Here is a 22,241-nt window from a genome sequence, read left to right on the forward strand (position 1 = left end):
GAATCTACCTTCCACAGGACCAGCGAAATCTAGATGTATCCGTTGCCAGGGTCCCTTGGCATACTCCCATGGGTGGAGATCTCCGCTTGGTGGCTCTGCTCGCTTTTGCCAGCAGCCTTCGCAGTTCCGGACTTCCGCCTCGATCTGCTTGTCCATGTTCGGCCACCAGACGTGCATCCTTCCGAGCTGTTTCATCTTCACTATTCCTTGATGTCCGGCATGCAGCTCGCTCAGCACTCTGGATCTCAGGTTCGGCGGAACCACGACGCGACATCCCCACATTAGACATCCGCGCTCCACGGTCAGTTCGGTTTGCCTCATCTTGAATGGTTGTAGCTCTTCATTTACGGCTTCTGACCAGCCGTTGTGCACGAAGTGCATCACCTTCGCCAGGATTGGGCTTCTGGCCGTCTCTCGTTGAATCGCTGCGGCCGTCACCGGACTTAGCGACTCCAGTTGTCCGATCAGACAGACAGTGCACTCGTCTTCTGGTGCTTCTGACTTCAGCACTGAGCCTTCTCTCGGTAGACGTGAGAGCCAATCAGCTACTGGAATCTGTTCCGACTTCCTGACTTCCACAGAGAAATCGTACTCCGCCAACTTCATCGCCCATCTCTGGATCCGTGAGGCAGCCAACGTCGGCAGCGGCGCCTTAGGTCCAAAGACGTGAGCTAGCGGCTTGTTGTCCGTTACGAGCTTGAAATGGCGCCCGTACAGGAACTGCTTCAGTCGCTGAAATGCCCAGACTACACAGAGTCCTTCCCTTTCTATCTGAGAGTATTTCCGCTCGTGTTCACTCAGCGATCTTGACACGTACATGATCGGCCGCTCATCCTTCCCTTGAACGAGTACGGCGCCTAGTCCTTCTGGACTAGCGTCCGTGATCACCGTCACCTGCTCCGTCACGTCGAAATGACGCAGCACTTCCGTTGATGACAGCTGTCTCTTGATGCTGTTGAAGCTGGCTTCACACTCTGCAGTCCACTTCCATTTGCTGTCTTTCTTCAGGAGTTCATTCAACGGCCTTGCTGTCTTCGAGAGGTTCTTCAGGAAGCGGTTGTAGAACGTGACAGCACCGAGAAACTCACGAACTTCTTTCTGGTTGGTGGGTGCTCTTGCGTTCAGCACGGCTTTCACACGTTCTGGATCTGTTCTGATGCCCTCGGCTCCTAGCCTGAGCCCTAGGTACCGGACTTCCTTTGTCAGAAACTGACATTTCTCCTTTTTCAGACGCAGACCGTGTGACTTCATGATCTGCATCACTTCGTCCAGTCGCTTCAGTGCTTCTTCTTCAGTTCTTCCTGTGATGAGAATATCATCCAACAGACACTTCACTCCAGGCACATTCTTGAGGATTCTGTCCATTTCCCTCTGGAAGAGCATTGGACTTGACTTCACCCCGTATGGTAGTCGCAGCATACGGTGCATCCCCCATGGTGTGTTGAGAACACAGTATTCCTGGCTATCTGTGTTGAGGGGCATCTGCAGATACGCTTGGGAGAGGTCAATCACTGAGATGTATCGAACCTGTCCCACTGTTGCAAAAATGTCCTCCATCTTCGGCAGCGGGTGCTTCGGCACTTCCAGGTTTGGGTTCAGCGTTACCTTGAAATCTCCACAGAGCCTTACTGATCCGTCCGGCTTTGGCACGACTACGAGAGGCGTGGCCCACTTCGGCGTTGCATCCTCTGACGTCAGTTCTTTTGTCACTCCAAGTTCCACCCATTTTGACAACTCTTGCTTCACTTTGTCCGCGAGACCATATGGCACAGGTCGTGGTGGCTGGAACACTGGTTTGGCATCTTCTTTCAGCTCTAGATGAGCTTCAGTGTTCTTCATCTGACCCAGCGTACCATCAAACAGCTCTTCATTCCTCTGCAGAACATCTTCCAGCTTCCAACGCATTGTCTTCTGAGATTGCATACTTCCCACCAGCTGTTCCCAGTCCAGTCTGATTTCTTTCAGCCAGTTACGTCCCAGTAGTGGTGGTCCATCTCCTTCCACCACATGCACTTCCAGTTCCTTCTGGTTTCCTTGGTACACTACTTCTGCATCTGTGACACCCAGCACAGGGATCTTGTGCCCTGTATATGAGGTCAGACGACATCCAGCTTTCCGCAGACTCAGTCCAGGAAGCACACTGTCTGGCATCAACGTCACTGGGCATCCTGTGTCAACCAGGAATTCCACATCCTTGCCATTTACGGACATGCTCACCTTGATCGCCTTTGACTTCTCCCTGCTTGCTTGATACACACAATAGTTGTCTTCCTCGTCATCTTCTACTTTGTCACCTTCATTACAGTTCACCCTCACTCTCTCTTCAGCACTCGGGTTCCTGCACGCAGCTTGGAGATGACCCGGCTTTGAACAGTTGTTACATCTGACATGTTTCGGCACTCTGCAGTCTTTTATCAGATGGTTACCTTTGCCACATCTGAAGCATTTCCTTTCATCTTCCCTTTGACTGCTTTGCATCATCTTACCTCTTGCATTTTTCATCTGGTTTTGCTGCCCTCTCACAGCTTCATCCTTCTTTGGCTTTCTTTCTGCCTGCTTCCAGTTGACCTTGTTCACCTTTTCATCTTTCCTTGATGCTCCTTCCTCTGACACTTCCATCTTCCGAGCTTGCTCTCGAACAGTGGCATCTGTCGACCATATAGAGATGGCTTTGGTTAGAGTCAGCTTTTCTTCCTTAAGCATGCTCTCCTTTACTCTGGATGAGGGACATGTTGCAACCAGCTTATCTCTCACCAGGTTATCCACTTCATTGACATCAAAGTCACACTTCCGAGCTTGAGTTTTCAGCTTTGCTACGTATCCTTCCACTCTTCCGCCTTCGTACACCATTGTGTTGAAGTGATGTCGCTCAACTACTGCGTTTACTTTTGGCTTGAAGTGCTTCTCCAGCTGATCTTTCAACTTTTCATATGCATTTGTCCCGTCCCCCTCTGGCAAAGTATCGATAATACCTTGAACATCAGGTCCGAGAAGGTGCAGAACAATATTGACTTTCTGAGAAGCAGTTTTCACATCAATTGCACCCATGTAAATTTCCACTGATTTGATCCATGTCATGAAGTTTTCACCTTCCTTGATACTTGGTGGTGGAGGCAGACTAACAGCCATAATTCAGAAAATATCCAAATCGACAAATACTGGCGCACTTCCAACTCGAGATATGCCCTTAACCTTGAAATGCGACAAACTTTGGCGCGACACGTGCTGCGCCTTACAGATGCGTCTGCGGGACTTTAAATCGCGTATTTTACCTTCGTCGCCATTTTGTTGTGTATCGAGTGGTCAGTACTTTCCTTATTCTGCTACTTCCGATTGTACTTCATGCTTTTGGCTGACTCCAAAGACTCCTTTTACTCAGAACGTTTCTTCCATACTACACAAGGCCAAGAACAACAACTTCCAAGATTCTCCATATGAGGCACACTCTCTAAATCCAGGCAGAGTAAATGACGTCACAAGAGACATCATCCTAATACACAACAGATTCCTTGCGCACTGCTGTGCAGTGTGATTAACCAACATTTCCTCAGAAAAGTTGTGAAGTTTTCTCTGATTCTCGAAAAGCGATTTCGGGCGCTGCCAATGTGGGGGAAGACATTTGCCCCAAATGCCTTCCCCTGGATCCGCCAGTGGGTTGCCCCACTCCGAGCTTGACTAAAAACGTCTTCAAACCCCACCAGAAACCGATGGTAAGGTGAATTTAAATCCAATAACTCATCTCTGTCTGCCAGCCTAAATATACAACACATGGTACGGCACCCGGCCCTGTCTGAGCTATGAGACGATCGCGATATTTTCGGCTTTCCCCATCCCAAGCTCGATTAGAAACGTTCTCCTTCCCCACCCGATTGCTGATGTCAATTCAAATTCAATACCTCATCTCTGTCTGCCCGACCATAACCCATTCATTGCACACCGTTCAGCGCCCCGCCCCGCCAGAAGTATCCTAGCGCGCTGAGCATTTGCCTCCAGCCGCGTCATCGCGAGGCCCCGCGCGGCCCATAAATTAATACATTGCGCGAATAGCCGTGTGTGTCACCCCCCTGAATAAAACGCAGAAATGCCGGCATGGAGTATGTCACATATGCGCCGAGTTAAGAAACATCAAGGGACGAAAATAGAGGTGGGCGATTCAGAGAACGATAGAATGGGCAAGCAATTAATTAACACTTGTAAATAATGTAAAACTTCATTTGAAAACAATTGTTTCATGTAAAGTTCGACATGTATTTATCAATAGATCTCATTGAACTGTAATTTGAACATGAAAGCTAGACTTTTAGAGGTCAAACGTGGTAAGTCAGCGATATCTATGCCTCGCAGTCGCGCTCAAAGTATTACAAACGATTGCACGGGAATCGCACGGGAAGACCGATTGCATAAAACGATGAAGACGAAGAAAAAAAAAACGATTTTATCAAAATGTATAAATCGAATATGTCAATAAATCAGTCACTGAGTTACACTAATAAGCGAATGAATGATATTCAGATTCACCCCAATTCGACAGCCCGGCCCCGCCCTCCCGAAGTATACCCGGCGCGAACTCGTCCAACACTGGTGGATGACCGGACCCAGCAAATCCTCGTGCATGACGACGGTCATGTCATCACTTATGTATACCTTCTGTGAACAGACAACGACCATTCCAACTGCACAACTGACTGGCTACGACCTCCGCGCCGGTCCAGCAGTAGGGCTCGGCCGATCTCGCCGCGTCTCGGACCCGGTCCGGCCTGGTCCAAGACTATGGAACTCCGTTATAGTCCCTGGTCTATCACTGGCGACCGATTCTTTCCAGAGATCTAGCCAACAGCTAGCGAACATGTGTGATGTAACGTTCGCAACCTTCACTACACTTTCCTTCTCAAAATTTTCATTTCACTTACTTGCCTCGATCGATTGGAATGGCTTCAAAGCATGCAAGTGAAATACTTATACGAGCCAGTCACCTCAGCCTCTCCCAACGGATTACCTAGTCGGTAATCGAAGCGCTAGCCAGCGTTTTAAGGGCCCCGTAGCCAAGTCGTTAGGTCGTCCGGTGTTCTCTCTCCGCAGCCCCTCCTCCGGCCTCCCGGAACCTCACCCCATCCGGTCCACGTTCATAAACGAGCCGAAACGACCACTCCGCTGAGACATGTCGCTCAAAGTTCCAACCGGAACAGGCCCTATTCCCAACCCTTCACCGATGACGACGTGAACGTCCATTCTCAAACGCAGCCGGTCTTCAAAAATGGTGTCTATTTCCGGTTTCTGGCCGGCCACTGGTTAGTGACGGTCAGACGGGGATGGCGGCCGAAGCCCAAATATATGAAGCGCGCGGTGACATAGCCTCGGGGCACGGCCGAGTTGACCTCTTTAATGACAGTTTCGCACACATGCTAATCGATATGTACAAAATAAATATGGGATCCGTCGCGCCACTCGGTCGTCGTTCGCGCGCTCTCAAACTCAAACAACTAGCATAGCGAAAGCTCTGTCGACCAGCCCTTGCTGCCGCCGGCGACCTACACAACACACCCTAGGACACGGGCAAATCGGCCGCAGGACACCATCGAACACAATAATATCGCGAGCCGTGGCACGAGACGCACGCACGCACACCGACACGCGCACACACGCAGACAAACACGAACACGCACGAGACCAGTGGGTCTACCGCACTGCCGCCGGCCAGCGACGTCGAAAAACGACGGCGCCGCCGACCTCGCCGTATCACAATGACCTGGTTCCTATCAATTATAGGCCTAACAACGTACTATCGGTCGGCCAGTCGGTCGCCGCTCCGCTGCGCATGCAAAATATCAACCGAGAACAAGCAGCTAGAGTGCGGGGAGCAAATAAATAGTTCTGCATGCACGAGTCTGCCCCTGTTGAGCCAAGGGAAGACATTATAATAAGGATATTCCTTTTGGCGCCGACACAGGACCGTACTGAGCACGATACAGTTTAAAGCCCCTCCCTTTTTCGCCGTTAGGTCGCACCGCCCTGGCGCCGTCCGCAAGAGTCACTGACTGTCGGCGAGGCGCCTGCGCGTCTCACGAGCCGCCTTCTCGCGTCTCACGGGCCGCCCACTGAGTTGGACCCTGGTGCGGGAACAGCGTGCGGTCCAGCGCAGTATGGCGACGCCCAGCGCCGCCAGCCCCACCACAGAGACACGTGCTTGATTGGCCCAGGAGTGGTCCTTCGTGCGTCACACCACACGGTGAGCGGCTCGGGAGGACCGCGACCCGGTGCCAGCGGCGACACTAGCGCCACTAGCGGCAAGCGCGTGGACTAGACATGGCTGAGGCTGAGACTGAGGCTGAGGCGGGCGGGCGGGCGGGCGGCCCTCGGCCCCAGGTGCGTGGGCGTATCACAGAAGGAGGTGGGCCGGTGTTCAGACCACGTGCTGCGGTCGGCTGTTGAGCGGCTGCATGCTCTGTAAACAGAGGGGGGTCAGGTCAGACGTGAAGGGTCACCTCGGAGGTCACAGAGTACGGCTCTAACACGGGCGCGGCGCTGCGGCTCATATTGATGGGTCGGGGTAATAAGGAAGCATACATCATCAACAGCTGTAAGCGGGATGAACTACCTACTTATGGAGGGCCCGTGTACGCCCAATCCGTTTAGACAAAATTGCATTAAAATGTAACAAATTGTTGGTTGCAATAGAAGGGCTGAGGGTAATTGGTCCAGTCGTGCTTCTACAAAAGCATACTAGCAATATTCAACCACACAGATTCTTCAGTCTCGAATCTTATCCCAACACAATCATCAACATTACAGTGAATGTAGGAACCAATCAATCGAAACGAAGCTGGAATGGAATCTAACTACGTACAAGAAATCAAATAAGTTTTTCTTATAAGACGACAGCCGCATCAAATCAATATCAAACAAAAATAAAAGACCAGGGTACGACATGCTTCATAATGGATTCCCATAGCCATGTCAAACATTCACCTTATCATAGACCTCTGAATACGGCTTACAAAGGTCTATGAACATTTCGACACGTCAATAAAATAATAAAATAAGACCGAAATTTGCGCTGACCATCACCGAAATCCCGTCCAAGCTCAGTCATTCCGGAAACTGAGTCAGTCCACGGATCAAAGCATTTGAACAAGCATGCAGTGACGGTGGCAGCCATTTACCGTTTCGTGGCTTTTTCAGCACACATGACTGACCAGCATTGACTCAACGCTCAGCTGCGGCCGCAGCGGGGGGGGGGGGGGGGGGGCAGGGGGTCCTCAGTCAGTCACACACCACAGAGGACAGACGGGACACAGACAGACCAGTGCCCGTGTAAGCAGTGGCAACACACTGTGAGCTGGGAGTGAGTGACGACTTTGTTTGGTGAGACAGTGAGTTAGTGAGTGAGTGAGTGCGGTGAGCAATTGTGAGTTCATTCAGTCAGCTCATCGACAGCCACAGAGGCAACGCGTTACGGCGGCAGTGAGTGCAAGCGTGGTACTATCATCGCAGAAAGTCAAAGCAACGCCGGCTGCAGAAGCTAACCATACGCCAGTAATATCGATAGCCCCACGCTGACTGCGCGAAGGGGCGGCTGTTCTTACCTCCTCATTGCCCCTTCCAGCATGAGCGGGACTCCGCGACTTTTCCAACTTGATTCCGTCCACGGTCGTCTTTTTATAGATGGGGTTATCGATGTTACGGAAGCCACGGAACCGACTCGGGTCCATACGGTACATCATGTAAAGGAGCTGTAAACGAGACAACGGGACGACGTCGTGAGCTCGCAGTTCAATTCTGCAAACACTGGTCTTTGAATGGCGTATTTATCAGAGATTTAGTTCCATAGATATCGGGCTAGCATAGAAGCACAAATAGGCTCCCACTACCTACCCTCCCCGACTGCCTACGCAGTTTCTAAAACTTTAACAATGCAAACAGTGCTTGGAACACATTGTGTACGTTGCTTCTGTGAAAACGTTGGCGTGTGCAATATTGATTCGTATTCCAGAGGCCGGTGGTACACCGGGGAACTGACGTCATCGCCCCACACTCACCCCGGCCACGACGATGAAGAGGAAGGCGATGCCGCCGATGACAACGCCGGCGATGACGCCATCCGAGGCGGACTCCTGGAAGGCGGATGACGACCCGCCATCGGGTGCCGTCTGCCGCGGGTGGGAGGTGACCTTGGGCGCGCCGATGGTCTTCACACCTGGAGACGGAACGGAGTGTCAGTCGTAACAGAAAGGAAGACGGTGCTGGGAGGAAAAGAAAGAGGCATGCAAGGATAGTGCGGGGCAGAGTAAGGGTACACAGATGCCGAGAGCGACAATGGTTCAACGAACTAGGGTCAGCGGGTTCGACTGGAGAGTTATCAACAAAACTAATAAAACTCGCGGCTGATCAAATACGGGTACATGAACTTCGGAAGATGATCGGAAACTTTAACGGGGGATGATACTAGCTGCCCTGGGACTCTACTCAGCGACTCATGAACGGTCAGAACTTTGGGGTTCACCGACACGTGTAACGACGACGAACTTCCTGAGAGAAGCATTATCCATCCCTCCCCAATGCCATCAAATCAGACCCCCAGTTAAAGCCGTAGGCCAGTGAGCAATATATTCTGAGAGAGGTACATACACTCCTTTCCCCTCCAATAACAAATGAGTTATTAAACCAATCACCGGTATCCCAGTTAAGTGTCCAGTTTAGTATCCCAGTTTATATCCAATACCCAGCAAATATGCATGCATGATTTATGCACATCCACATCCACATCCACAACCCGGCACCCATGCCGTACCGTCGCTGTCTGCCGGCGCCGGTTGCGTTTGTGCAGGAAGGCCCACGGTGCTCTCTCCGCTGTCGTCAGGGGGTGAGCCGGACACCTCTCCCGATATAGCGGCGCGAGGACGTGGGGCCGGGGGACGGAAGCCCCACAGCTGCGTGGGAAGGTCGGTGACGGACGCGGAGGTGTCAGAGTGGAGGTGTGGTGCGGTGGCGTTTACTACGGTGGATACGGAGATACTATCCACAGACGGTGACGATTGCGACTCAGATGTCGCAGAGACCAAGACTGAAGAGGATGGGGAAATGGGGGAGACAGACGCATCTTCTGAAGTTGGTAAAAGAGGATGAGAAAATGTGGATAATGAAGGAATGGAGGAGGTGGGCGGACCTTCCGTGGGAGAAAGTAAAGGGTCAGGATTTTGGAAGGAGGGAGGAATGGAGGAGGCAAGCGCAACGTCTGACGCTGACGGTATCATGTGGTCAGCGGGAGAAGAGGTGCCGCCGATATGGCTTAGAATAGTGAATCGCGCCTCGGGATAAACCGTGGATTGCGCCTGCAGATGGGCGAATTCGGAGTGAGACTGAACGGCGAGGGCGGTGGCGTTTGGATGGGTAACATCCAGTGTGGCCAGGGGAGAGACGGTCCTAAGCATGCCAAACGAGTGCGGCTCTTTTCCGTTGTTCCCAGACCTGTCATGCGTTCCTGAAAGGGAACATAAACGAGACATAACCATCCGGCCGAAAAAAAAAACAAACGTCCGATAATTACAGGGTAAAACAAACGTGCACGCATGCTTCCAGCAAACGTAACTAAAATCACGTACTTGTTACGATCACATGCGGCGGAACCTTACGCCACAATTAGAAACACCACGCCACCAGGACAGGTCTACCACACCATTTATATTCCAGCAAAAGACGGGAGGACAACGCCAGTGCAGCCTGCCCCCTCATCCAACTGGCGTCAGTACCCACAACCAAACCGTGCCGTATGCATTAATATTCACATGCCACATGCTGTAGGTGTGAGCCTTGCCTCGGCAAACCCGTTCACCTCTTATTGTCAGTCCGTGAACCTCACAACCCTTCGCCACCAACCACCGTGACTTTAATAGCCTCTCGCCATCCCCAATGGCCTGTGACCCCGTACCGTCCCCACGGTGACCCCGTCTCCGCCACTGACCTCTCTCGGTGCAGGTGAGACCATCCTGGGTCAGTCGCAGACCGGCCGGGCACGCGCAGCCCGTCCGTCGGCCGCCCTGCTCGTCGCTCGCCGGCGCCGGCAGACAGAGGTGCGAGCACTGTCCGTTGATGGGTAGACAGTGGTTGGTGCCGTTCGGCTGACGGTACGGGTGGTACACGCGCACAACCAGCGGGAACTGAACCTGTGGGACAGCGGTAGCGGAAAGGGTCAAACACAGAACGGCAGAGTAGACATTGGATAGAAATAATGATAAAACACCAGCATATCAAGAAACGTCGTATTTACAGCTTGTGGTAGTGTCTCAAATATGCATAATCATACAACACTGGCTGCAAAAGTCAAAATCGTAACAACCTCTTACCTTGCCGGTGGGAGCCACGCTGGTGACAGCCGAGCCGGTGAACTTGTTAGCCTTGAAGAGGCTCATCTTGTTCCAGTCGCTCCAGAAGATAGAGTCCTCGAATGTGGTGATGGCGAACGGATGGTCGAGCGTGTTCCCGCTGCTGATGATGATGCGCCTGTTCGCTCCGTCCAGGTCGGCGCTCTCGATCAGCTTCAGCTTGGCGTCCACCCAGTAGACGCGGCGCTTCACCAGGTCTAGCGTGACGTCGTTGGGCCACTGGAGGCGCGTGTCGGCCACGACCTGACGACGGCTGCCGTCCATGCCGGCGCGCTCGATCCGCGGGTTCTCGCCCCAGTCGCACCAGAACATCCAGCTGTGGAGGTGGAGGACGGGTGGCGCGTGAGCAACGTCCAAACGGAGGCGTACCGTGATCAGCAAATGTTCAACAATATACAGATTGAACATTAGGACCGAACGAATAACATATGAGCCCGCTTAGTGTTTTCATGTCTGCTGCCAGCTGCGGTTGAATGAAAGGAAAGCAATATTTTTATCGACCGTGTGTTTTATCTAGCATTATCCATTTACGCACTGATGAGTTGATACCATTGAATCCGCGACTAGCCATCGACATCAAAATAACGATAGACTTCTCTCAATATTATTATTATTATTATTATTGTTTATTCAGCATCGTCATGCGACAAAAAGATACATACCCCCCCCCCCCCCCCCCACCCACCCACACACACACACAGGTAATCAGCACTCAGGAGGTTAAAAGTCTTAACAGGCGCCGCGAGGCCTGACAGTTGCTTGCCAAAACCATCTTCAAACTGTAAATAATATGTAAATAAGTCTGGAAATAACCCATCAGCACAGCCCACATTGCCTAATCTAAAGTCAACTCACCCTTCGATGGGCTCGACAGCGATAGAGCGGGGCTTCATCAGGTCCTTGCTGATGAGTGTGGCGCGGTAGTTGCCGTCCAGGTCGGACACCTCGATGCGGTGGTTGTCCTTCTCCACGTGAATCCAGTAGAGGTGGCGGTAGAGCCAGTCGACGGCCAGACCCTCGGCGTTCACATTCCGCACGACCACCGTCCGCTCCGCTCCCTCGTCAATCGGCGCTCTGCGAGTCAAAGGAAATGTAATGTCAGAACAAGGGTCACGTAGCCATCGGAGATCATCGACTCATCGACTCAACGGATCAATCGTGACTCACACGCGCCAGCAGAGACAGAACTAAGAAGTGACACGTTGCTGCAAAAGTTCTGCAGCGCTGTAGGACACCACATGGAGCATCCGCTCTAGGGTGGCGTCGAATTTCCCAGGGTTCGTGACAGGAGCCCAATATTCGGTCACGACACAAAGCAGTGGTTGTAACTTAGCTCGAGTCAGACACGTCAGCACGCCACCCAGTCACGCCATTTGGGTTAGACACGCTCGTTTCTGGGACAGTGTAGACATCAGTGAGCACTGGCGACAGTCACGGACAGCTTCTGTCATCCACAGGCTCGTTGGATGTGCTCCTAGGATGTGAGATTAGGACACATCACAAGATGTTTGATGTTTGACAGCGCGGCGTAGAAATGTCTGGAAATGACACCACTCACATACCCTCAGAAAGGAGGCCACTGGCCAACGCAGCTAATAGCATAAGACTGATCTGAGAAGACATCAAAGCCGTGAATCTAACTCAACTAACGCAGTCTTCTCGGGGATGAATGACTGAACTACTGATCTCATACAGCACACCTCCCTTCGCGCCACAAAAGACCGTCATAAGAGACACCATTGACCATACCTCATACAGACACCAACTGATTTCCCGGAGGCGGAGACCGTGGCAGCGTTGCGTGACGCCTCCCATCTAATACCACCGTCACACCAGACACTGCTACCACTGCTCAGTATCTCCCATCCCTAACCTCCCTCTCCATCGTTAGACGGCCACCATCGCTCTCCTACACGGCGCCTCCTCTCATTCTTCAAAGCGCTCCCATCGACTCGCCTCCGCGCACCAGCGCCCGGCCGGCCCATTACTGTAATTAACACCGGACCGGCTCTATCTAACGCCGCAGCCGTGGCCGCTGTACCGAGTGACCGACGGCCGACGGACCGCCTCACCCGGAGCGCGGACAAACCGATCAGAGCACAGGCAATCATAGCCAGACAGCCCGCAGGTCAGGTCGGACCGAGTATCAGCCTCCGGCGGTGTATCAGCGGAACGCTGTAATACCTCCGTGGGCGCGACTGTGACTGTGTCACACCACACGGTATGTATCTGCTCAGCCGGGCTGCGCCAGGCTGGAGCGACATTACGTTCCCACTCCCCCGAGGGTGTTCTCGACGACACGGCAGCGGCAGTGCGTCATCACCCGTCACCCAGAAATCCCATTACGGCGGCGACGGCGGCAAATACGCTCCCCAGACGCCGCTTCTGCGGGCGCAGCCGGCGCCGCGGGGCTGCCGCAGCTCTGTCAGACGGCTGCGCCAGCTCCCACCAAAGGCGGTCCGAGCCGCGACAGCTCCAACGCTCCATTGCGCCCGGCCAGCAAAAAGTGGCCGGTGCCATTCGTCAGGACGGCCTCAGATTGGCTCGGCGCTCGGCCGGCCCTCTGCGGCCGGACGCGTCTCGGCCGAGCGGTCAGGACGGATGCGAGCGTCGACGAGCCCCCTACCACCGCCCAACCCTCTGAGGAACTCACTTGTAGATGCGGTTGTCGCTGAGTGCCCCTCCCCCGCCTAACTCTCTGAGGAACTCACTTGTAGATGCGGTTGTCGCTGAGGTCCGACCAGAACACCATGCCGGTGCGGAACTCGTAGTCGACGGCCGTCGCCACACGGGTGTTGTTGACAATTTCGGTGATCTCACGCTGGTACAGGCCCACCTTCCGGATATCGGTCCTGAGGGCACACGGTCAGATGGGTTAGCCAGTCGTTTAACATCCACAGCGCAGTTTTACCGAAAATATATTCTAAATAAAATACGGTAGCACAGGGCGATAGAAATAGAACGGAATATTGGCAAAGAGATCAGAGAGGCATCATTTCCAGTGAGTAGTGGGCGCGATGCATCTGATACCACTGCTAACATCGCATCCTGACGCCAGGATATGCCCGCAGCTGAACACTTACCAGCTGAACGGGGCAGGGCGGAGCGGGGAGGGAGAGAGCTCTCGGAATTCCGTGCCTAACGGGGGCGTGCCGTGGGTGTGACCGACAATCGGCACCAGTTGTCCGCCTGTCAGGTGGTGACTATAATCACACCCCGCCCGCCGGGCCGGCCGGTCGGTCAGCCGGCCCACATCTGTGTCTGACTGCTCAACTGGAGCCAGCTGTCAGGCCGCCGGCTCACGGCCCGGCAGATATACCGCTCACAGGAGCCGATAGAGCCAGCAGGACCTCCACCGCCGCTGGCCGCAGTCCAGCCCTAAATCTCGGCCCGGCCGGCCGGCGGTCACTATCGCTAACAACATCCCTGGGCCTGACGCGGCGCCGTCATCCATTACTGCAGGCCGACATGACAAAAACAGAGCTTCCCTTACAAGCTTCCATCTAGGTCGCCTCCTCAGCAAAAACTTCTTTTGAAGTCGGGTCTCATTTAGCGCCTTTGCTTTGTGGTACAACGTAACTATAATAACAAAGCACGCGTCAGTACCAGAGGTAGACACGAAAGCCTCCGGCGCCCAAATTAGTTCGTATATTGTTCCTGTAAAGATTGCGGGATGAAGGGAACCAGCGCACAACGGCACTGGTTAGCAATGGCAAAAAGACATGGCTACCTGTAGTACATGAGCGTCTGCATTCACGACAGTCCGCGTACTAATGTGGAAATTCCACAGAAATATTTATATTCATTCGTGGAATATTGACTCTGGCGGCAATGCCCAGGGTGCATTCAGCAGAGGAAATGAGAACCGAAAGAGCTTTTCACAAGCTGATGAAGCTGCGTAACTTTGAGCCTCTAATACATTATATATTTAGGTACAATCGGACACAAAGAACGGAAATTGATCATTTTAGATCTGAGGGTATTTTATGCAAATAAAAATCATCCATAGCGCAATCATATAAAGTAAATTCGTACAAATTTTAATTAAAGGACAGGGAGCCTCAGCAACGACACCACCTGACGAGTGGTAACCGACCTGACGACAGAATCCGCACCAGATTCAATTAACAGATAAAGGTCTCCAGTCGTTGGCACAGACTCCTGCACTTGAACCGACCCAACCACGTAGCCAGCGGTGCCATTCAGCCCAGCGAAGCGTTCTGAATCCCCGCGGCATCGGACAGATCTCTGCAGTGTCGGGCTCAGGGCCGTTCCAAAAATACCGCCTCTCGGTAGTCTGACCTGCCGGCCGCCTCCCCGAATCACTCCATTACAGATGCCCGGCGGTGTGGTGCCCTTCCACGCGCCCTCCCGATCAGGGACCCGGCGGCCGGGGGTTAATCAGAGAGCGTTCGGCGCCGCGGACGGCCGCGTGACGCTGGATGTATGGTCGACCGAGCGGTAAATCACGGGCACACGGCCGATTGGCCCCGGGGCTAATCAAGACGCCCGGCGCCGGCGGCCGGCATTGCCGACCAGCCGACCGGGGCAGCCTGGATCAGCGCGGAGCGATCAGACGCCTCAGGAAATAAATGCAAGGTTCGACTAGACTTAAAGTGCAGAGAAATAGGAAGAGGCAAGACCTCAGTGGCAGCAGTGGGTTTCCAGGAATACCAATAATACGTTAGAAACTTTTTCAATCCATTCAGCTTCTACCCAAGGGACTACCCAAAGTTCCCCCCTCACTTTCGCAGACTTTCTGCGGCTGCAGGTATTTCTCTCCCTCCCCAGAGGTTTGACGAAGTAATGACTGCGCCGATCACTCCACCAGCTGGCTCGGTAAATCACCCAGATAGCGCCAACTGGCCATCAGAGCCCGCACTCGGCCGGCCGGCGCATCCCGCTGAGACCGGCGCCAGGCCGTGTCGGTAGACAAAGTTACTCACTCAGCTAGGCGCCGCCAAACAACCGTGGCCATGGGCGTCGCAAAGGTCGGCGCGGCCAAGTTGCCGGCCGAGATTGACGGTGCGATGCCGGTTTGTGCCTCAGCGCCGACGGCTCGGCCGGTCATCGATCTCACCGCGCCACCGGAACAAAGGTTACGACTTCCGAGCTCCATCGGCGGCGGAGCGGCAGAGGGGCGCCACGGAGCACCGTGATGGACCGCAGAGACGTGGGCGGCGAGCGGCGAGCCAAGAGTGACGAGCGGCGCCGACCATCCATCCACCCACCTGCTGCCGAGTCCGACCCGACTCCACCCGTCCCTTCTGAGGTCTATCGACCTATCTATCGACACTTACATGTGAGTGAGCAGTAGTGATGCGTGCACTTCCACCGCCTTGCAGAACGTGTGGTCGGCCGGATCACGCATGTATCCCTCGAGGCACTCGCACTTGTACGAGCCCTTGGTGTTGATGCAGGTCTGGCTGCACGACCCGGGGATCTGGCACTCGTCAATATCTGCCGCAGGAAGAGAGGGGAGGGTTAGCTCTCATCCCATGGGAGAGACGATAGCTTGTTTGTTGAGTCAGTGCTGTGAGCACGGCTGACTTGTATAATGTAACCAGATAACGTCAACGACGGCTGCGATATCAATGTCAATGGCCGGAAACCGTATCATCTATTCTGGTTTTAATTAAACTGCGACACAAATCGCCGCCCGGGGTAACCTAAACAAAGCCAGACACTTTAATCCGCAGAGCACTGACAGATAATTGCGGAAGATGAAAGAGGTGCAAAATTACATTGCCAAATCCAAAGTAATGTGTTATATCTCATACCATTCGCGCAAATTCTAGCAAAAGGACACGATTAATCTAAACTGAACTGATAGAACGGACAGCTTATGCATCAAACATCTAACAAGTAATTGTTCGTCTCCCGCGCGCCGTCGTTCGTTTCCGTCGCGCCACTGACCGTCACAGGTGCGCTGGTCATCCATGAGCCGGTATCCGCTGGGGCAGTAGCACTTGTGCCCGACCGGCTGGTTGCGGCAGCCGTGACTGCAGCCGCCATTATTCTGCGAGCACTCATTGAGCTGGCACAGATCGCTCTCATCCGAGCCATCGCCGCAGTCGTCTGAGCCGTCACACGCCTGCTCGATCTGCACACAGCGACCGTTGGCACAGCTGAACTGCTGGTCCGGGTCGCAGGGCGGGGTCACCGCTGAAACAGAGACGGGCAGAGGTCAGCGGAGAGGTCACGCGGCCACCGCCGCCGGTGAGGGAGAGGTCGTAGCCAGCCACCGGGAGTCGGCAGCGGTCATACAATCACGGTCAGATGGTCGGAATGAGCAGTGAAACGCTCTCAGACGGCCGCCACTACCAGACACTGTGGCGCTCCCAACTCGGTCCGAGTGTCCATGGACAGGAGGTTTATCACCTAAGCGACCACAGACACGGCGCTAACAATGCCAGGTCCGCCACGGGACCACTCTGAAAGTGTCTCGTCGAGTTTAGGGCGGCGGTAACGGACTCTACACCGCGAGCACCAGCAGCGGACGTCCACTAAGAACAGCCTCCCACTGACCGGGGCCGGGCCACAGCCTTTGTTTGCGGCTTGCCGGCGCCGGCCGCGGCTTCCAGTCCATTTCAGACGGCTGACGTGAGCGGCCAGCCGAGCTCGGTTTAAAAAGACGGTGACAGCGGCGCCGGCGGACGGAGCCGGTGGCTATCGCCGGCGGCTCACACAGCCCACTCAGGGCGGACGGACAGAGGATCAGGGGCGCACACCCGCCGCGAGGATCCGCCTTTACAGCTCGCCGCTGAGCGCCGTGAAAAGCCAGCCTTCGACACCGGAGAGCCGCCCAGATAGGTCAGCATTCGGCACCGAAAGGTCAGTCATAACGGCAGAAAGGAGATCCAAAGAACAGCGGCCGAAAGATAAGCCGGGGATGAGCGATGACACAGAGATGGTCGACTCATGAGCCCATTCTCTCGGCATATATGAGCCGCATTATCCGGTATGGAGCTCGCGGCCTCATATCCCGTCAATGGCATCGCATAATTCACCTCGGCCAACAAATCTGAATTATTCCACACCATTGAGACCATATTACATCTCCCGAGCAGCGAGTCACGGAGGGGACGGAGAGCCGGGTGCGGAAGAGAATAATGACAGGGGACTGGCAAACAGAGGACGGGGATGTAGTGCATACCGGGATATGGGTGAGAAGACAATGTAGCTGTGGTGGTGGAAGCGAGGGAGAGGGGAGCTCTAGAGAGCTCTGCATAGAAAACAATGGAGAGCCCTACCGAGCTCCGAAGAGGAAGGGCGCAGCGATGGCGGGTCTACTCATCGGCATATATCTCGACAGTCTCAACAATACATAAAAGCACAAACATATCATTTTTATCATGAAATAAGCAACTCACTGCAGTTGGCCTCGTCGCTGGCGTCGCGGCAGTCGGCGGCACCGTTACAGACGAGCTTCCTGGCGATACACTCGGACACGCCGCCGCACTGGAACTCCCCGTCCCGGCATACCGGCGGGGTGCACCTGTCGGGTCAGGGAGGGTCACCTGAGGTCAACTGAGGTCACCGAGTATAACTCCCCGTCCCGGCACACGGGCGGGGTGCACCTATCGGGTCAGGGCGGGTCACCTGAGGTCACCTGAGGTCACGGAGTATAACTCTCCGTCCCGGCACACGGGCGGGGTGCACCTGTCGGGTCAGGGAGGGTCACGTGAGGTCACACGAGGTCACGTAGTGAAATCTGCATTAGCGACACACAGGTGGAATGCACCTACTGGGTCAGGGTGGCTCCTGTGAGGTCACTTCAGGTCAGACCATTAACCACCATCTGACGTGAATACAAAGACGTAGAATACATTTGACGTATACATTTTACGTATTTAACGTAGCCACGCGACTCTGACGAGCAATATGCAAAGGCTACCTCAAAGTGAACTTTAATGCAACCTCATAACCTCATTCGACCATGATGGAATGGCAAGAGTTAATGCCGGTAAAGTCATTAATGCATACAGTGCCAGTCAACAATGCCATTATGAACAATTGATGACGCAATTTTCACATTTCGGTAATTTCAAGTTGCGTTTATCACCGCTAATCCCAGCAGAATAATTAACCGGCTAGACTGACGGTCCGCGGGTCCATGAACTGGAATTATTCACGAGCTGGAGACTCCTGCAATATAGCAGCCGCGTCCCTAGTCTTCCCGAGGGCCGAGCGGCCAACTTTCCGTGACACAGGCGGTCGCTACCGCCCCCGGAAGTTGTTCAATTACTGGCTACAGCTCGGATCGCCGGAAAAGTTGATGTGCGGCGGTATATCTGGTCGAATTTGTAGTCCCCAGGCGGGCGGTAGCAGCGGCGTTCCGGGCCGGTGGCTCCCTGGTCTGAACACTAACGCCGACAAATATCTTGGCCACTGGCCAGTAGAGTGCCTGTCGACTCAGAATCGGACCGCGGCCCCAGCTTGTCGAGTCGCCGGGCTTAATTCCTACCTCCGTCGCGCCGCCGGGCTCCACCGCTCGGTGGGACGGCCATGACAGGGCTGCGAGTCCGACTAATTAGCGTTAGAGGCCGGCAGTTCAGAGGACCGCGACTGACCGCCAACAGTCACACACATCACAGAGAGCTCACGAGCTCAGCGCATCCGGGCTCGTCAGCTAGGCCAGCGCCAAAGGCAGACCACGTCATCCCAGAGAGGAAATCAGGCCGACGAATAGTTCGGAACGAACATTGATTTCCATTAAAGATTTGGCCCCAGAAATAAAGTTTCACTCGCAGCCACTTAATTTTGCTAATTAGCCTCTTGGCATCGTCCTTCGCAGTATTCACCGAAGTAAATTGCCTAGACGAAAGCCTTCCTCTTAATTATACATTCAGCGTCTTAGCTATTTCTGCACAGATATTGCCAGCATTATGCAGTTTTAAAGGTAGTGTGCCAGCTTTCCTGGACCGTATGGAGTTAATGGCCCAGATAAGGAGAACCGGATTTTTAGAACTTATCCATACCTTCAAAACTCATGGAAACGTCTTAAATTCTTCAAATTTTGAGTACCCCAGTGCGAAATTCGCCCCGACGGGCTGTCGGTCGTACCCCAACCACATTTCACACCACTATGAACAATAAATGCACACACTGAAATCGCTATTACCGATATGCTCATCCAATCAAGTTTCGATAAACCCGTTCATCATCAGCTCCTGCGGTTTCGAACACGCCTGTTAGGTGGTGCGGTAGACCGCGCCCAAAGCCAGGGCCCCGGTAACGTGAGGTAGCCGAGTCAGGGCAGCGTGCGCTGACCCAAGCCGGAGCCGCGCGTCCTCCCGGTGTCATGTGATAGCCCGGGGCTGCCCGCGGGGATGCGGTAGACCGCGCCCAAAGCGGCGGCCCCGGCTTGGGTCAGCGCACGCTGCCCCGACTCGGCTACCTCACGTTACCGGGGCCCTGGCTTTGGGCGCGGCTTCTGCTCATACTTTGTGGTGCGGTGGTGGTGCGTCGGGCTGCGCGCTTTGACTTCGGCCAAGAAAAATGCGTCAGCTGATCATTGTCATTTCTGCCACTTGCGTGTGGTGAAATGGGGTCATAACTTATGAGGCGGCTTTTTCATATCAATTATTTTACATAAAATCATATTTCAAACCATAAATAATGGTCGACAGCCAAATAAAAGAAACAATACCAATACAGGCTTACAGTTTAAGGCTCGACATTGTGTTGTCTACGATTAGACAGCTGATAACTCATTCCCGTACGTCGTATGGTCGTAACACTATAATGACCTTTGCTTATTGTCACATGTGCGCCGCATTCGCGATTGTTGCCGACGCCTGTTTGCAGGTGAGCCCACTACAGTTGTTATACATATCTAAAAACCGATAAACTTTTAGGCGAAAAAGGCACTATTCCAGGCCCATTTTTGATTTTTTTTGCGATATTAGGTAAAAACAGAAGCTTCTTATCCTAGGAAAAATAAAATGGGAAATCTTTCAAAGGTGGCACACTACCTTTAATTTAGTTTCAAACAGAACCATGATAAGATGCCATGAAGAATGAGCTAATGAGTTGGTGAACGAAAGAGGAATGGCTCCAGGAAACCTTATTTTAAGGTCACAAGATCCACGTACCAAGAACTTATTCCAGATTCCACCATAAATTCGGAGGCCAAATGGGTTCAGAGATGTTGCCATATCTTCCAGGCCACGCAAAATACTGGCTGCAAGCGTTGGAAAGAGGTATTGGTGGAGCTTCCATACTTCGAGTGAACACAAAAAACTCAGCGAAAGAATATGGATATACGACTGGCAGAGCGAAATGACAAAAGACACAGACCAGAAGGCCAGTTTCAAAGTGAGGCCGTGCTGTGTCTTTGGCAGCCCCGAACAGTGTTAGAATCATCTGCCGTGTCCCGTGATAAATTGTCAAATGTCATCGTTTGGAAAGATGCAGTGGTCGGTGACCTGTAACCTTTGAATGTCGCGTCGGGATTTTTGACGCCCAGATTGTAGATATCATCGGAGCGGAGCTCAGTAGCTGGATATGTTCGGTACTCACTTGGCGGGATCCTCGTCGGAGCCATGTGGACAGTCCTGAGCGCCGTCACACATCCAGCTGCGGTGAATACAGGTGATCTGGTCGTCACAGAGTACCTCCCCCGGTGTGCATACGCTGCTGGGCACAGAGTGATCGTCCAGGATGCAGTCCTGCGGGGAGAGAGCAGGCAGTGTCAGACAGAGAGAGGTAGAGCGCGGTGCAGCGTCAGACACACTGCGGAGAGAGAGCCGAGAGGAGTTATACATACACAAACACACCTCTCTCGGCTCCAGTGCCACTCGTTACGTCCTGTCTGGCACCACTCCTCCCTGGCATTCAGACAGGACTGGGGTAATCAGCCTTAGCCCTGGTTAGGTGGGTCGGTGGGGGGTCGATGGGGGGGGGGTAGAGGGGGGCAGGTAGCGGCGGCCACGGCGGACGAGCTCCGGTGAGCCATTACAGCGCCGCCGCGGCAAACACCTCATTAGCCAGCGCCAGGATAACTGTTCCTACCGCCGGGAAAAGGAGAGGTGGCGCAGAGATTATCCCAGGGGGGAGGAAAAGAGCACACGAATGTACCCTAAGGGAGAGACAAGGGGCAGCAGGCCGGCCATAACCAGATACGGCTGCTCACGGCCGAGTATAAAGCAGAGCACTTAAGTTCGGTCCAAGAGTCGCGAACTCCGACGACGCTATCAGCCACAGCCCGACATAATTTCGTCCGCATGGCAGCTGCGGCCGAGTTTAAAACGGTTCGTTGTTTCTGAAAACATCACCCTCACATGCTTCTCCCAATTTTAGCCACGAGAGACCAACATTTTTCAACCACAAACGGGAAATCCATAGCCAGAGTCCTATTACCCATGCATTGCCTTCTGGGCGAATCTAAAGTAAGCCGAATCATTTTGCTGGCTGCATCTGTATTCAAGAGGATTCGAGCATTTGCTATATGGTTTATCATGATGCCGGCGCACGGCGTAAGCGAGCAAATAAATCACCACCCCTGGCAGGCATTGACACCAGTGATGGATATAATACGGGCTCAATTTCCATTTTGGAGTTGGAGCGTGTAATGAAAATCGTTCCAGAGACAAATTTACTCGATGACTATCGCTGGCACCAAGGTCAAAGTCTGAAGTCGATGGTGACGCCGTCGCAGCAATGCATAAACTTAGGAATAGAGGAATTTTTTACATTTGCACAGTTCAAAATTCGTCTTAAAATTGATCAGTCATCACATAAACGGGCCCGTTTGATTGAGGCTAACCAAATAAAATGGTGAACAGCCACACCAGCATCTTAACCCGGCGGCCGCTGGGCCTCCGCACCACCCGCCGGCCGCTGGGGGGGGGGGCATAA

General features: G+C 53.6%; 1 protein-coding gene across 12 annotated transcripts in view; it reads right to left on the reverse strand.

Annotated features, from left to right (window-relative positions):
* Positions 1 to 5,245: 5,245 nt before the first annotated feature.
* The window catches only part of LOC122363391 (low-density lipoprotein receptor-like), a 47,186-nt gene continuing 30,190 nt past the window's right edge, over positions 5,246 to 22,241 (reverse strand). For 2 of the 12 annotated variants that reach the window (XM_043332606.1, XM_043332604.1), the window contains exons 7-19: positions 20,904 to 21,052; positions 17,937 to 17,959; positions 17,753 to 17,854; positions 16,296 to 16,544; positions 15,680 to 15,839; positions 13,091 to 13,231; positions 11,235 to 11,453; positions 10,341 to 10,695; positions 9,959 to 10,160; positions 8,789 to 9,478; positions 8,037 to 8,194; positions 7,584 to 7,730; positions 5,246 to 6,442 (exon numbers count right to left, since the gene is read on the reverse strand). In XM_043332606.1, the coding sequence (XP_043188541.1) occupies positions 6,401 to 6,442; positions 7,584 to 7,730; positions 8,037 to 8,194; positions 8,789 to 9,478; positions 9,959 to 10,160; positions 10,341 to 10,695; positions 11,235 to 11,453; positions 13,091 to 13,231; positions 15,680 to 15,839; positions 16,296 to 16,544; positions 17,753 to 17,854; positions 17,937 to 17,959; positions 20,904 to 21,052 (2,637 nt within the window). In that variant the 3' untranslated portion in view covers positions 5,246 to 6,400. Of the gene's footprint in view, positions 6,443 to 7,583; positions 7,731 to 8,036; positions 8,195 to 8,788; positions 9,479 to 9,958; positions 10,161 to 10,340; positions 10,696 to 11,234; positions 11,454 to 13,090; positions 13,232 to 15,679; positions 15,840 to 16,295; positions 16,545 to 17,752; positions 17,878 to 17,936; positions 17,960 to 20,903; positions 21,053 to 22,241 lie in introns of all 12 variants that reach the window. The other 10 variants (XR_006253361.1, XR_006253359.1, XM_043332605.1 and 7 more) reach the window with 5 other exon arrangements.

This window comes from Amphibalanus amphitrite, unplaced genomic scaffold, assembly GCF_019059575.1.
Source record: "Amphibalanus amphitrite isolate SeventyFive unplaced genomic scaffold, NRLGWU_Aamphi_draft 000619F_arrow, whole genome shotgun sequence".
Taxonomy (NCBI): Eukaryota; Metazoa; Arthropoda; class Thecostraca; order Balanomorpha; family Balanidae; genus Amphibalanus; species Amphibalanus amphitrite.